This window comes from Opisthocomus hoazin, chromosome 9, assembly GCF_030867145.1.
Source record: "Opisthocomus hoazin isolate bOpiHoa1 chromosome 9, bOpiHoa1.hap1, whole genome shotgun sequence".
In the NCBI taxonomy this organism is placed as follows: domain Eukaryota; kingdom Metazoa; phylum Chordata; class Aves; order Opisthocomiformes; family Opisthocomidae; genus Opisthocomus; species Opisthocomus hoazin.
Window position 1 is genome coordinate 7,827,608 of NC_134422.1, and position 14,519 is coordinate 7,842,126.

Sequence of the window (14,519 nt, forward strand, 5' to 3'; positions counted from 1 at the left end):
TTGTGTGGAGGACCCAAACTGGCAGATTGAGATGGTCAATCAAATCCTGCTCTCTTGGAGATAGACCACCCTGTCAACTATCTCATATTCAGAAGAAACGCTCAAAAATACTGTGGAGAAAAAAATACGTTGAGGAGGAAAATGACTAAAACTACAGGAAATGATGCAAAAAAAAGGTTGAGTGCTGTGCTTAGATCTGTTGTCCCCTTAAGCCTCAACCTTAATTTGAAAACAAAACAAAAAATCTCAGACAGTGTATGGACAAGATTGAGTGTGTTTTCCATTGGGTTTAAAATACAACCTACAGGACTCCTGCTGTTCCATTTTTTAGAATATGGTTACCCAGAACACCAAAATTAGATAACAATAAAAATGAAAATGCCTGTAATAAAAAAGTTCAAGATCAGCCTAGTCCCCTCCTTGAGGCTAATGCCCTCTTATTTAAAGATTCGGTAGTTCCTCCCAGGGAGAGCTCTTGTCAAAGGACTCACAGGACGGTGAAGTCATCACTCGCAATCAGTTGTGTACGTATGCTTTTCCCCAAAGTATTCTGCTTACATGGAGCGTCTTGGAGGAACTACTGCTTGGGGGGGGGGAGCACAAATGCGGGTGTTCTCATCTGTTTGTACTGTATTATTTTATTTCTGAAGTCTGTGTGGGTAGGTGCCATTTCTAAATCAGAATAACGAATTGTGGTATGACATGTGCAGATCCACATACCGTCTGGTAACTGGAGCCAACAGACAATATGGACAGCACAGACATGGGTAGGAGCTCTGTTGGACATCTGCAGCACTGCTGCTTGTAGGCAGGCTGTAGTAGCTGCACTGTCCTGAGGACACCATCTGGTCAGGGGCAGTTAGAAAGCTTAGAGCGATCAAAGCAAATTATTCTCCCCTTCCAAGGGAGAGGCTTATTGTCCTTTTGCCATACTCATAGATTCTTGTTCCTCTGCAGGCAAATTAAACTCTTCTCACATGTTCACAAAGTTGTTGCGTAGGTGCTCCACCCTGGTCTGCTGATCTCACACACACCTGTGTCTTCATTCTTGGCCCACTTCAGTCTTTGTTCTGCTGATGTTGGCTGCCCTGGCTAGCTGATGTTCTCACTTCCTGTTACATCATGGCTTTAAGTCCTTCCTGCCTGCTGCAGGCTGTGATTGCTAATAAAACTCCATTTGCCTCTCCCTCCCTTCAGCGCCATTACATTCGTCTCCCGTCCCTGGAAGCTGCTTTCATCTTACACTGCTTTTGGCTTTCAGGTGTTTTTATTAAACGTATCTGCTCTTTTTCAAATTTATCCAACACTGTAAAGATGCTGGCACTTCAGACACAGCAGAAATATTGATCATACTGTTCAAAACTCCACGATGCAAGATAGATGAACTTGGTAAACAGGCTGATGTGACAGGCAGGGAATGGGGGTCTAGGGGTGGAAAAGTAATTTTGACTTGTATAACCTACACAGCTTTTTGGGGGTTTATCCTCCCATGTTTGCAAGAGGTTAGAGTTCTGGGAGAAAGCTAAGGATATGCAGTATTTTGAAGAGAAGAAATTGTGCTATATATGAAGGAAATGAAAAAACATAGTCACTTTCCCCTTAAACGTGATTCAAAATCATAGTGAAGGTGAGATAACATGAGTATTAAACTGGGGCTGGAAGTGTAATTTCAGATTTATGGAGTATTTTGTTTGAACTTTGTGTAAAATCTTTATTCTCTTGTCTTCACTGCAGCTGTAGCACAGTTTAAAATATCTTTTATTTATGCATTTTTTAATTGGCTGTGTTTATGTGGCAAGAAGACAGAAAATGTAAGTATAGCTTGCATTTGTGAAAGAACAAGTAGGTGGTAGTCTGAAGAGTATGGTGGGAGGCCCTTAAAGGTGAGAGCAAGATGCTTCATTTTTGTCATGGGAGAGATAGAAGTGAACTGAAAGGAATTCCAGGTGAAATGATACGTGAGAGTACACAGGGAAGATCTGAGCTACAATATGTTGGCTGGACAAGAGATAATGAGGGACAAACGATTGCTTACGCTAACAAGTGTAGACATTATAATGACCTGCTGGCATTTTAGAAATGAGAGGAAAAGAAGATTTGGGAAGTGTTGAAGGAGGGATACAAAGTGACAGTTGCTGCATCTGGCTCTTCAGTGGTGCCCAGTGACACGTGAGAGGCAATGGGCACAAACAGAAACACAGGAGGTTCCCTCTGAACGTCAGGAAATGCTTTCTTACCGTGAGGGTGACCGAGCACTGGTACAGGCTGCCCACGGAGCTTGTGGAGTCTCCCTCTGTGGAGATATTAAAAAACTGCCGGAATGGGATCTTAAGACAGCTGGCTGTAGGTGGCCCTGCTTGAGCCAGGGCTTGGACCAGATGACCTCCAGAGGTCCCTTCCAACCTGAAGCATTCTGTGATTCTGTGATCTGCTGTTGGAAAAAAAACCCACAACACTTTGTGATGTCTCTTTTTGGATATTCTTTTATTACCCTTTTTATAAAAGGTGAAATAGGTTGTAATAATTCATAGCATATAAAAATTTTTGTGTTAAAAGTGTCTTGTGTTGTCTTGGTGAAACATGAACCATTATGTATCCAAAAGACTTAAAAATGTTTATCTAAGGCAGATGGTTCCTGAAACACTAAGGATCCATAAACAGGGCAACACCTCATTCTGTCTTTATGCTAGTGCCTGGAAATTGTTTTACGTTTCTAACAATACAGTTTTAAGTTGACTGAAGTAATTTTAACTGTCTGAATATCAGACTCTTAGAAATACTAAAGCTTATGAGTTGCGTTGGTTGCAAGTTTCCTATACCGATAAAGTTTGGACATCAGAAGTTGCTGGCAAGTGAGAACATCTTTATTCCCCTTTCTCCCTTCCCCAGTGCACGCACATAGACGTGCACACACGCACACACAGACATTATTAATATATGTGAGTCAATTTCCTACCACATATCTCTGTGCACTTACATTCTGTTCTGGTTTTGGTGTGTGTCTGTGAAGAAAAAACTATGTTGCCCTGAGCATAAGCTAATAAACATTTTAAAACCCCAGAAATTCCCAGTGCGGAATAATAGGCTTGCAGGGCAAGCTGTGACTGGTATTCAGAGACGGACGGAAAGAGTCCAGAGCGGCAGATGGTAACCTGGGGTAGACAAACTTTGGAAAACTTCTGGCTGGGGAAGTCTAGAGTGGGAGTGTGTTAGTAAATTTAATGTTATTTTGAAACAAGGGAGAAGTCTGTGATGAAAGAGAGAGTGAATTTGCTTGTGTTACATATCGTAGAGTATATCGAGTTGGAAGAGACCCATAAGGATCAGTATCTCCTTTGAAGATTATTTTTTTGTCTAATAAGCAGTGGTTTTAACCACAGACGAACTGTAAATGAGTATGTCAGAACTGTTGAAATTCTATGCAATGCTCTCCTCTAACTGATTTGTATATACTATAAGAAATAAATGTTTGAGATTGTGCAAAAATACTTTTGGCCAAAAATCGATGGAAAAATATAATTAAACAAGTACATTTTGAGGAATAGTGGCATGCGGCCAGCATATTGGCAGTTCATAATGCTTGTATACAATTTTTAAAGTCCTGATCTATTTAAAAATATTGTCCTTGATAATTTTTAGTTTTTCCTTTACTATCCAAAATCTGTCCTTTCCAAACCATGTATTGCTATTGTTATGTATCTTTCTTGGGTACACAGAATTTGAAGGGCTCTTTCTGATGAATTTCGGCTCCTACAGTAATAGTAGTGCTTGATCAGGTTGTCAAAGAGATTCTCTCTTAAAATAAATTTTGCTGGTTTTACACAGTAATAGTCTTGTTGCTTAAAAATGCTGCTGTTTTTATGAAAATAAATCTTTTAATTGGTGGTGCACATTTATTTGTGATATCTTTCACTTCTTTGTTTTAAATAATAATTATTTTACGGTGATACTCGCCCTACTTACATAGATTTAGGGAGCAGTTGTGCTACCTCTGAGCCTTTGTTTTGCTGTGTTCAAAATACCAGCTTTCATGTCACACAGTGGAGCAGGGCAGGCATCGCTTAGCCAGCAGAAATCCAGACTAGTAAGTGCAGGTAGCACAGTGCAGCACAGTGAAGTCCTATCAAAAATAGTGTTGTCGTGCTGGGTTCTATCTGTGAACTACAGTAAGTCTTGCTTTTGTTTTAGTGCAGTTTGACCTTGCTGTATAAGTCAAACACTAATCTTGAACCAATTTAAAACTATTTGATCAAGTACAATTCGCTGAGAAAAGAAATGGGATCTTTTGTGTGTTTTTCAGTAGATCTACTATGCTGTAGATACAAAAAATAATGTTTTGGATTTATTATAAATTTTAGCAATGATAGAAAATTTATTGAGTTTAAAGTGAAAAAACATTTTGCTTAAAAAAATTTTAAAATATGGAGGTTTTTTTTCTTTTTTTCTGTAATTCAGATAGAGTTTTGATTCGGATAAAAGACTTGACAGTGGAGAAGGCTGATGAAGTGGTTTGGGTTCGTGGCAGAATTCATACAAGCAGAGCTAAAGGTGAGATGCTTCCATGGTTTTGATTTCTATTTTGTCATATTGTTAGTATAAACTGAACATGTAGTTTGGCTTCATGACCTGTTAGTTATATCTTGCATACAAAAAAATTTTGGTTCCTCAGTGTTCACTTTGACTGATCATTTTCTCTTTTTCTACCTCTCTTTTCCCAAAAGGGAAAAAGGAAATTTTGTTTTCAGCTGAGTGGAAATTGGGTTTTACTATTACACTGTAGTAGAAGTGAAGTTTGGTTTTATCATATTACTAAATAATGTGTGGACAACTGTAAATAATAGGAATTAAAAATATTATAGTCATTCTGCTTTGGATATTACAGTTGTGAGATAAATCAGTTCTAAGCTTCTATTATAAAACTTGCTTTTATTATAAATGTATTGGTTGTTAGGCCATATTTATTCTCCTGCGTATGAATAGTTTCACTATGCCTTTTATTTGGCAAGAAACAAAAATCTATGTGTTAAAATTCTCTAATTTTTACTTTTAGTTACCAGTATCTGATTATATCGGTTTGAACTTAAAATGAGAAACATCATCTTTCTTTTACAAGACAAAGGGAAAATCCTCTTACAGGTTCTCAGTAGTGCGAGCTGTCATACTTGGCTGTCTGACAGCCATATTTCTTCTCTGGAATCAGAAGTTGTCTCCGGAGATCGGTTTGCCATATGCAAACTTAAATAGGCTTTGGCCTTTTCAGTTGACATCAGATGCTGACAACTGTTGTACTGGTTTCGGTTATGTTTGGCAGCTCTGTAGTGAGTTATAAATACCTTGTCTTCCCAAGAGTTGAAAGAAAAGAGCGTAAAGAAATTATCTTCACCAATTAATCTTAACGATAGTATTAGAATTGGGAATAATGCAGATTAGAGGTGAGAATCCAATACAGAATATTGTCATGGATACCAGGTTCAGTTCTCTTTATGGAGCTTCATTTTCTTAAAAAATATCTCTCTTAATGAGTGTCTATACTGCAGCCAGTTAAAATAAGGAACTGCGTGTAAATATATGCATATAATGCACATTTTAACTTGTATTAGACTCTTTAAATTTAGGGAGTCCTCTGTGATTTCCTCAATAGTTCTGTAGTGTGGTCTTACACAGAAGTCTCTCTTTGCTATGTATAGAAACTGTCAACTCCAAAAGCTGTGAAAGCCTTGGTCATTACAACCTGAAGATGTTCAGACAGGAGAAATCTGATTTAAATGTTGCTATCAGTATACAAGTAAGAGTATCCTCATGGCTCGCTCTTTTGCAATTGTAAAAAGAGTTCAGACTTCACAGAATTTAGTATATTGAAGTGTCTATGCAGACTTTTAAAACAATGTAAAGGTCAATGCTTGTTCATTACTGTCTCTGTATTGCATTTATATACGGTATCTTGCATGATATATGCATTTACTTCAGTCAGAATAACATATGTAACATGACAATATTAACTTAAAGAAAGCTGTTTGTCATCCTTCACCTTTGACCTCAGGAAAGACAATGTTTTTTTCATGAAATAACAGCATTTATTTTCAAAACTATTTAACACTGCCTGAAGAATGAAAGCAAAACGAGTTGATTATGGGCATGAAGTGTTCTCAATTTATTGATAGTGCTTCTTGTTCCCTCTTGGTCTGACAACACAGAACAATTCTGACATTCAGGGAATGCTGCTAGGGGAAGCCATATGCTTGTTTATTTAAGCTTTGGGGGAAGGACTCTTACAAGAAAAGCAAATGTTTAAGAGTAAAAGGTAATATTAGCCTTTCCCACACACATCGTGGCACTATTCCTGACATTATGGAAGGTCTTGCAGGAAGCAGGAAAATCTTACAGAAAAATAGCATTAGTTTTTCTCAGAAGCTCGATTTTGACTTGTAAATATCCAACGCATCCTTTATTTAACCCTCTCTAGTTCTGATTAGTAAACCAAAGAAAATTAATGTGCACAATTGCAGAATCCAGCTGTCCCGTATAGCAAGCCACTCATGAAGTCTGATGGAAATTAAGGGAAGGATGCGTAAAGAATGGGGTGTTGGGAATTTCTGTGGATTGCACTAAAATTAAAGTGCTTGAGGCCCTGTGGTTTTTATCGTAGATTGCATAAACGTTATTTCTGGCCTTATTTTAAAGCCTGCTTGAGCTGCTGACCATGTTTATCATTGAAAAGCAGTTGGGAAATCAGTCTGGGTACTGCCAGGCAGCTGGGACTTGTGCAGTGTGTTAGACCTGAACTTGTATTTGTATTTTACAAATGCAAAGATTTATAAATAGTATGTCTGAAAATAAGAGTACTTCCAAGAGCAATTTAAATACTGGACCAAATTTTGTAATATACCATGGAAAGGTTTCTCTTTCTGGCAGTTGTCTGTAACTAGCAATGTATTAATTTATATGACAAAAATTTTGTTACTCTTTATACAAATTCCTTCCTTACATCCTTTTCTCTCAGAAGGTCCTGTGTCATTTGGTATTTACATCCAAGAAAGGAAATGGATTCCTGTTTGGCTTTATGTGCTTACTTTTGATGAGATTCTCTAAGTGGTGTCTTCTATTACTTGTTCAGTGACTGAAAGTTCCTTAGGTTAGACTGAGTCAGATGTTTTTAACCAAATTCCATTTGAAACTTTTTATCTTTTTAGGCATTCTTGTGAGACATGGTATTGGTTTGTTTTATAGGAACTTAGAGTAGTTTACTTTTGAATGGGAGTAAGTTGGTCTTGTACTTTTCACTTAAATACCATGTAAATTTTTTTAAACACATGGAGAACATCCCATAATCCCAGTTTTTTTCTCACTCTGGTGCTTCCTTTTGTCTGTCTCTTGGTCTGGAAAGGCATCTAATCATGAACTAGATTTGATTATGGCTTGTCTTTTTGATACTTTAGTTTGCATATGTTAGGCTCTTTTGGGAAAAGTTCTGTTTTCTCCTACAATCTTCGTAACTTTGATATTTTAACTGTTCCTATCAGTGAGGTTTGTTTGATCGCTTATCTTCTGTGTGATTAGAAATTACTGTATTCTACAAAACATCCTCTTTCCTCATGAAAACAACTACTGTTACTCATGACAAAAAGATTAGAGTCCTTTTATAATGCAGCTATTGATCAGATTGCTAGTGTTTGGGATTACGTACAACTGCCAGACTTCTGCTTCTAATTAGTATGATAGCAGGTCCCTTCATTTATTTCACTATCTTCTCCTTAAATATTTACTAGTTGAGTGACATTGCAGCTGTCTTCAGCTGTGTATTTTTTGTTTGAACACTTGAAACTTGGATCATATTTTGCTAACTAAATTATTTGAAATCATAGACACAAATAATATTTTCTAGGAAATACTGTATCAAACCACACTGTAAGTAAGAAAAATTGAGATGTTAAAGGTGTGAGATATGCCTAGTTTATCCATAGAAAGTTAGCATATTCTGTCCTGTGGAAAAATTGTACTTTTGTTTGTTGACTTGCTGGATCTGAAACACAGGCATGTATACCACTGAAGGCTCTAATTTCTGAATACTCTACTTTTCTAATTTAAATCTGTGGCTTAATGTTTGCCTGCAAGAAATATGTACGAGCATCAGCTTCTTTACTTTGACATTGCAGCCTCTGGAATGTGGAAATAGTTGTACTCTGTTTTCTGAGAATGTGGAGTTAATTTTGTTGCATTTCTGAAATCACAATCATAGGACAAGGTTAGTTATTTCCAATAATTATAATGTTAATTTTTAATAATATTTTGTATTAGTTTTATAGGTTTGGTTTTATGTCCATCAGATTGTATGTCGAATGCTCTGTATTTATGTTCTGATAGTTTAAATTATCTGCAGCTATGTGTCAGGAATGGTAATCTACATAATTATAAATGAAAACTGCAACTAGCTTTTTACTGTCAGTATTCAAGTTAGATATATGTTGATTTTAATGTTTTATAGTCTAAGTCAACAATAACTGGGAAATAGCTGTCTATAACAAAGCTTCTGGCTTCTTCATATTCTCACCATTTTAGTGGCAATGTTATAACGCTATGAGTCAGAACTCGGAAACAAAATTATATGGATGCATTTTTTGAGATAGTGGTATAACAATGAAGTGTTTGTTGTTAATTTCTCCTATGAGGAAGCAGCATTTAAAATCGCCATATTTCCTTAATTCTCAGTTAAGGAGTAAATGTTTATTAGAGATGTGAGGAGAAATATGAAATGATTGTAACTGTCAGCTAAACAGATTAGAAAGAGCTTTGTTGGCTTGGAAATAACCATTTTAAAAGTCAACAAAGTGCATTATGTTCTTTGTAAATTATTATTAATTCTATTAACTTCTTTTTCCCGAAGCTGTTCATGAATAAATTGCTCCTACAGGAATTTTTATTTGGGTCTTTTAGGTTCTTGTCATTTACCAGGATCAATACTCCTTTTGTTCCTCTTCATTCTGAATGCCTGGTGTATTACAGAATGAACATTGTTGGTTTAGTCCCTGTGGTGCAAAATCAAGTGTATTTCTCTCGGAGCAGCTTTGTAAAATGAACTCTACAGCTGTAATTTGAGAAGATGAGAAAAAACTTCTTTTAAAATAGTGTAGTATTGAAGTAGTAGTGAGCAAAGCAACAAGGAAATGTATGATTTACTTTTTGCAGTTGAAGAACAATAGATATTTTAAAAGTTATGATTTATAGTTTTGCTTTGGTTTAGGTATTACTTATTGTTATTTTTATAAAATGTCCGTTCGCATGTTTGTAGATGTAAGGCAGAATTATTTCATTTATGTTCATGTTTATGGGGGGTGTGTGCACCTGCAGAGCTGCCCAGTTTGATGTAGATATTTGGGGTAGCTGGTGGTGAGGGAGAGACGCTCTCCCCCCCCCCCGAATAGCTCAGCTTAAAGTAGTAAAGCATTCTTTCTCATTCACAAAGACCTCGAGTAACTTGTCCTTAATACACCTGTGTTGTTTTTCTTTGTATTCAGGGAAGCAGTGTTTCTTAGTCCTGCGTCAGCAGCAGTTTAATATCCAGGCTCTTGTGGCTGTGGGACAGCATGCAAGCAAGCAGATGGTAAAGTTTGCTGCCAAGTAAGTAAGCAATTATATCCTGTTGTCAGAGTAAACAATGGTGGGAACCAGGACTCCCAGGGGTTGGGACCATTTTCACACATTAACATCAATGCTTCGTTTGTTTTAAAATGTAGTTATTTAAATTGTCAGCTCACTATTGCCTTGAATACATTACACTGACAAAAGAGAAAATAGAGAACAGGCTTGAAATTCATTCTGAACTGCTGAAGCAGCATTCTCCCGCCATAGACAACCTACATTTACTTTCAAGCTGGCTAACAAAAAGTCTGGCGAGCTGAGCTTAGTGGGACACTTCATTTTGTGTGTGGTGTTTGTGTGTTTTGTCTGCACATGTTCAGGGTTTTCCTTCTACAAGATGTGTGCTGTAGTAATATGTTTTGTAGCTGGAACTGGTGTGAAGAAGTGCCCCGTATTGCAAGTGGCTTATTGAGTTGAAAGAATTACTAGTTGCCTCTGTGCACTGAATTAATCTTATTTACGCCTTATTTTTGGCACTAGAATGTTTAATGAGGGATTTAAGTTACTTTTAAAAATATTTTTTGAGGGGGCAATAGTTAGACTTGCCAGTTAACAAATGTTTGTTGCAGCAATTTAAATTCAGTTACTTTGTTTTAAAGATGATAAAATTACCTTGCCCTGCTCCTAGCTTTGGCTGCTTTCAGGTTGTCCAATACTAAATATGCTTGCATGAAAAAGGCATTTTTATAGTAGAACTTTTAATCACGTATGTCTGCTTGTTTACAGATAGAAATGTGGATCAATTTGGTACAATAATAAGTTTAACATGTGGTACTTGAGTTGCTTCTGTGTAGTTCTTGGCACTACTCTCATGCCTGGGAAGGGAGCCCCTACTAATGAGCTGCAAAAGTGCTACAGCCTTCAACCTTCAATATGTCAGGGAGAGGAGGGATTCATTATGGTATGGACTTCCAGAAGCCAAGTTAAGAAGGTTAGGATAATGCTTCTGCTGATGAGGTTCAAGGCAACGGGAAAACAGAACCAGCAGTGTTAGTTGTTTGGCGGTGCTTAGCGTTGGCAGTGCCAGTGCAAAGCATGCTGTTTGCAGGTGTTTATGAGCCAAAGTGGAGTGTTCTGTTTCTTCATGAAATGGTTTGTTCTCTCCAGCGCTTAGAATCTTTGAAAAAGAATTAAGTGCATAATCTACTCGTTCCCCAATTCATCTCCCTCTAACCTACCACCAGTCTGCCTGTACTCTCTCAATGAACTTGTGCTACGGAACAGTGAAACAGCTCTTGTAGTTGGAATGCTCACTTGCCTGTTCCCCAGTTCTCTCCCACATCTCTCGGTTTTCTTCGTGGTTCTTTCCTCCACAACTGAATTTCTTACACTTCATGAGTGGTAGAGCTTGGTGGTTAGGAGCTCATCAGAGGGAAGTTGGTCCTTACTCTTTGCTTCCATGTGCTGACTCTCCACTTGTAAGCCTTCTGTGACTTTTTTTTTTTTTTTGATTCGCTAATCTTTTTTTACTGGGTTAGTTTTCTGGCGGGTTAGCGGTTTAAACTAGGTCATGGAGGTCTAGAGCTAACAAGGAGTGGTAAATGGAGGAAAAGGGTATCTGGAAAGGGTAGAGGGCAAAGCTTCTTTCTCTTCTGGCAGAAGTGAGCTGTTAAATCAGGTGGAACCTTGTCCTTTGGTTCTTTCCAACTCCCTGTCGTCTCCCCACTTTTCTTCGTGTGACGGACCTGATTTCCTCTGAGTAGCCAGACTCATGATGTTTGTACTGTGTTTTGACTTTTCATTCTGCTCCTTTTTGTGGTAGCATTTGCTAGCTAAATCCTGATACTTCAGCCCCTCTAATTTATCGCATGCATGTTTTACTCATTATTTGTGCTTCTGAAATGCTTTCATGCTTATCATCATGTACTTTGACTGATAGAACTTTCTGTGCTACACCCCCTGGGTTTTCTTTTGAGGGTTTGCTTTTGTTTTTTTAACACCGTTAGTGCAATCATCTTCTCATGATTCCTTCCCACCATCAAACCTATTTTATGAATATCCTGCCATACTCTCACTTTTTCCAGTGTTTTATCTTCTACAATTTTGTCTGATACCACCATTGCAGCTGCCTCTTGTCCTTCAGAGGCTGCTGCTGTTCCCTGACTCTTCTGAGTGCACTTGGGGTCACCGTGTCAGAAACACCTGAAGCACAGCAACAGTCTGTGCCTTCTCTTCAGTCAATTCCCTGCTAGTTTTCACCTGCTCTGGAAAGATGCCATTATTGCTAGCAGATGAGGCTCGTCTTAGATGTCTAAAAATAACTGCACTGTTTCTCTGCCTTTCTCAGTGTCTTTTTTCATCGTATCCTCTTGTTTCCTATGCATTAATTGAGGAAATACACATTTATTGAAGAAAACATTTAACTTAAATACCGTATGGTTCAATTAAATTTTCAAACAAAACTTTTTCAGTGGTATAAACAAAAACTTTATTTTTCATGTGCAACTTTCTCATATTTTGATTCTGTGTCCAAAACTTCCTTTAAAATAGCTTGTGAAATGCTGAATTTTGAATTTTTAATAAGAACTGATTAAATAATGACCATTTTTTGTACAAATTTTCATAAATAATAAACAAACCAGTTCCTCTTTTAGATATTGGCACATGGAGACCGAAAACTTTCATAACCTTCTGTGGTCTAGCAACATTCATGTACTAATTATCTCCATTATCACAAGAACGTGAGTTCTTTTTAGTGAAAGATAGTTAGTACTGGTTTAACTCAGTTTTATGAAGAAATTTTTCTGAGTTTAACTATGAAAAGTTTCTAGTTGAACTTTAAAAATATACACAGCCAACAGCACAGAGCCAGTCGAGATAGTGGATTGGCAGCTGTGAAGTTCTTCTAATGTCTTTCCTCAGAAAAAAAAAATTCAGCTTAGTCCTACAAGGGCTGCTGTGTAAGAGAAAGAGTTAATTGTCTCTTTCAGCCAGGAGAGGTGCCAAGTGGTGCAATTAGTAATTTACCAACCTGCCTTTTTTCCATAAAGTATGGGGTGTGGTCAGTTTTGGTTTTCTTTCTTTTTTTTTTTTTATAGAAGCACTGAGCTTCCCCCTCCCACCCCAGCCACGTGATATGATATAGCAGTTAGGAGAGGTGGTTAACAGATTGTAATTTAGCTGCCCAAACAATGTGCCCTCGCTCAGGAAGTAACTTGATGGCTCTTTATAGTAGGCTAGAGAATGAAAATCCAGAAAAAAGATTAACAAATGGAAAAAATAAAATAAATGGTGGGTATAGCTGTATGGAAGTACTTCACACAGCTATTAAGTTTGCTGGTGACACAGAAATTGGAATTGTAAACTAGGAGGTAGGAGTATATAGTAACCAGGGTTCATTTAGAATGATCACTTTGATGCTCTTCAGTGTGAATTTGTACCTTTGTGATCATTAGTTCAGATTTTGTGTATTTTCAGGATTAATATGTAGGACAGTAACAGATGAGAAATGTGAAATCATGATAGATAACTGACTTAACAGGAGTCCATGCAGTTCGCTTACCTACTATGCTAGGAAATCTCTTTGAGTTTTGAGAAGGAGGAATAAAATGCCATGAATGTAATATATGCCAGCCATTAGACCATTTCTGGAATATTTTGTCCACTTTTGTTGTCTCTGTGTCTGAATTTGTGACAAATTGGAATCAGTTGATGGTGAAGCTGCAAGATGAAATGATAGGCAGTCAGGCAAATCTGCCTTACTGTGAGAGCTAAAGAAAATTATTCTATCCAAGAGAAATTTGCAAGTAGTGTAAATCCCAGTCTGATGGTACCTATGCAAGATTTTTCTGCCAGTGGAGGGTTCTTTACTTTGCAGATACAAAGGTATGACAAGATGCAGTGAACAGATGGTGAAGCTAGGTAAATTCAGAAGGGAAATACAGTGGAATTCTTTTCAGTGCAAATGATTAAAAATGTGTAGTGGGTTTTGATACTTAAAATCTTTAAAAGAAGATAGAGTGGGGTTTTTTTTCCCCAGAAGATCTCCAGGTTCATCTAGGTGTTAGAATGTTGGTATAGGAAACATGATTATATTTTTAGAATGAAGAGAATAAGGGTAGGTGTTTACCTGGCTTTCATGTGTATGATGTCAGTTAACTCCCCTTTTGGAGGGCTTAATGGATGCTTACTGTATTTTTGCTTCGGCAGGAGGGTTGGACTAGATGACCCCCAGAGGTCCCTTCCAACCCCTACCATTCTGTGATTCTGTGCAGATAGTTTTATAGTTGCTCTTATTGAGTATAAAATGCCTATACTTTCAATTATTTACAAAGTGAGGACATTTTTTCAAAATAAACTCTACTGCCTTCAGCTTTCATTGGCATTCAGATAAAGGATTGTTGCTTATTATGTTTTATGATGATGATTTCATATTTTTAGATTTAATAATGTATTAATATATTAATTTGTGCAGTCTGCTTATAGAAGACAAAGTTGTAGAAAAAAGAAAATGTCTGAACAACTATAGATGCTTCCATTAAGTAAAACATTTTCTATTTGAAGTCTATAAATAACCAAGTTTCTTCCAATTCTTCAGACTTTTGATCAAGAAAATGTTGATTGTGATTCATTTAGGGAGGCCTGCATGGGGTTCAGCTTGCAACATGAAGCTGTTGATGAAAGATGTTGTCATACAGACTGCAAATAATGCAATCCTGTGGTTGAAAGAGAAAGTCTTGGCTAATAGACATGCAGATAATTAAGAGGGACATAAAGCATCTAGTGGACATTTTAGTAATTATAGTCTTGAGTTTTTGGAAGGAACATTATATAGAAAGAAGCAGTTTGCTGTACAGAGGAATTTTTTAGCATTGGACTTTATGAATCTATTACTAAAATAGCTTCTTTAAGGATTAAACAATAGAAAGATGTCATCTGTCTTA

The 14,519-nt window shown here is 37.1% G+C and overlaps 1 protein-coding gene across 1 annotated transcript in view; it reads left to right on the forward strand.

The window, feature by feature from the left end:
* DARS1 (aspartyl-tRNA synthetase 1) overlaps positions 1-14,519 on the forward strand; it is a 41,988-nt gene that overhangs the window by 3,196 nt on the left and 24,273 nt on the right. Inside the window, exons 3-4 of the mRNA XM_075429761.1 lie at positions 4,456-4,548; positions 9,513-9,615. Coding sequence (XP_075285876.1) covers positions 4,456-4,548; positions 9,513-9,615 — 196 coding nt within the window. The remainder of the gene's footprint in view (positions 1-4,455; positions 4,549-9,512; positions 9,616-14,519) is intronic.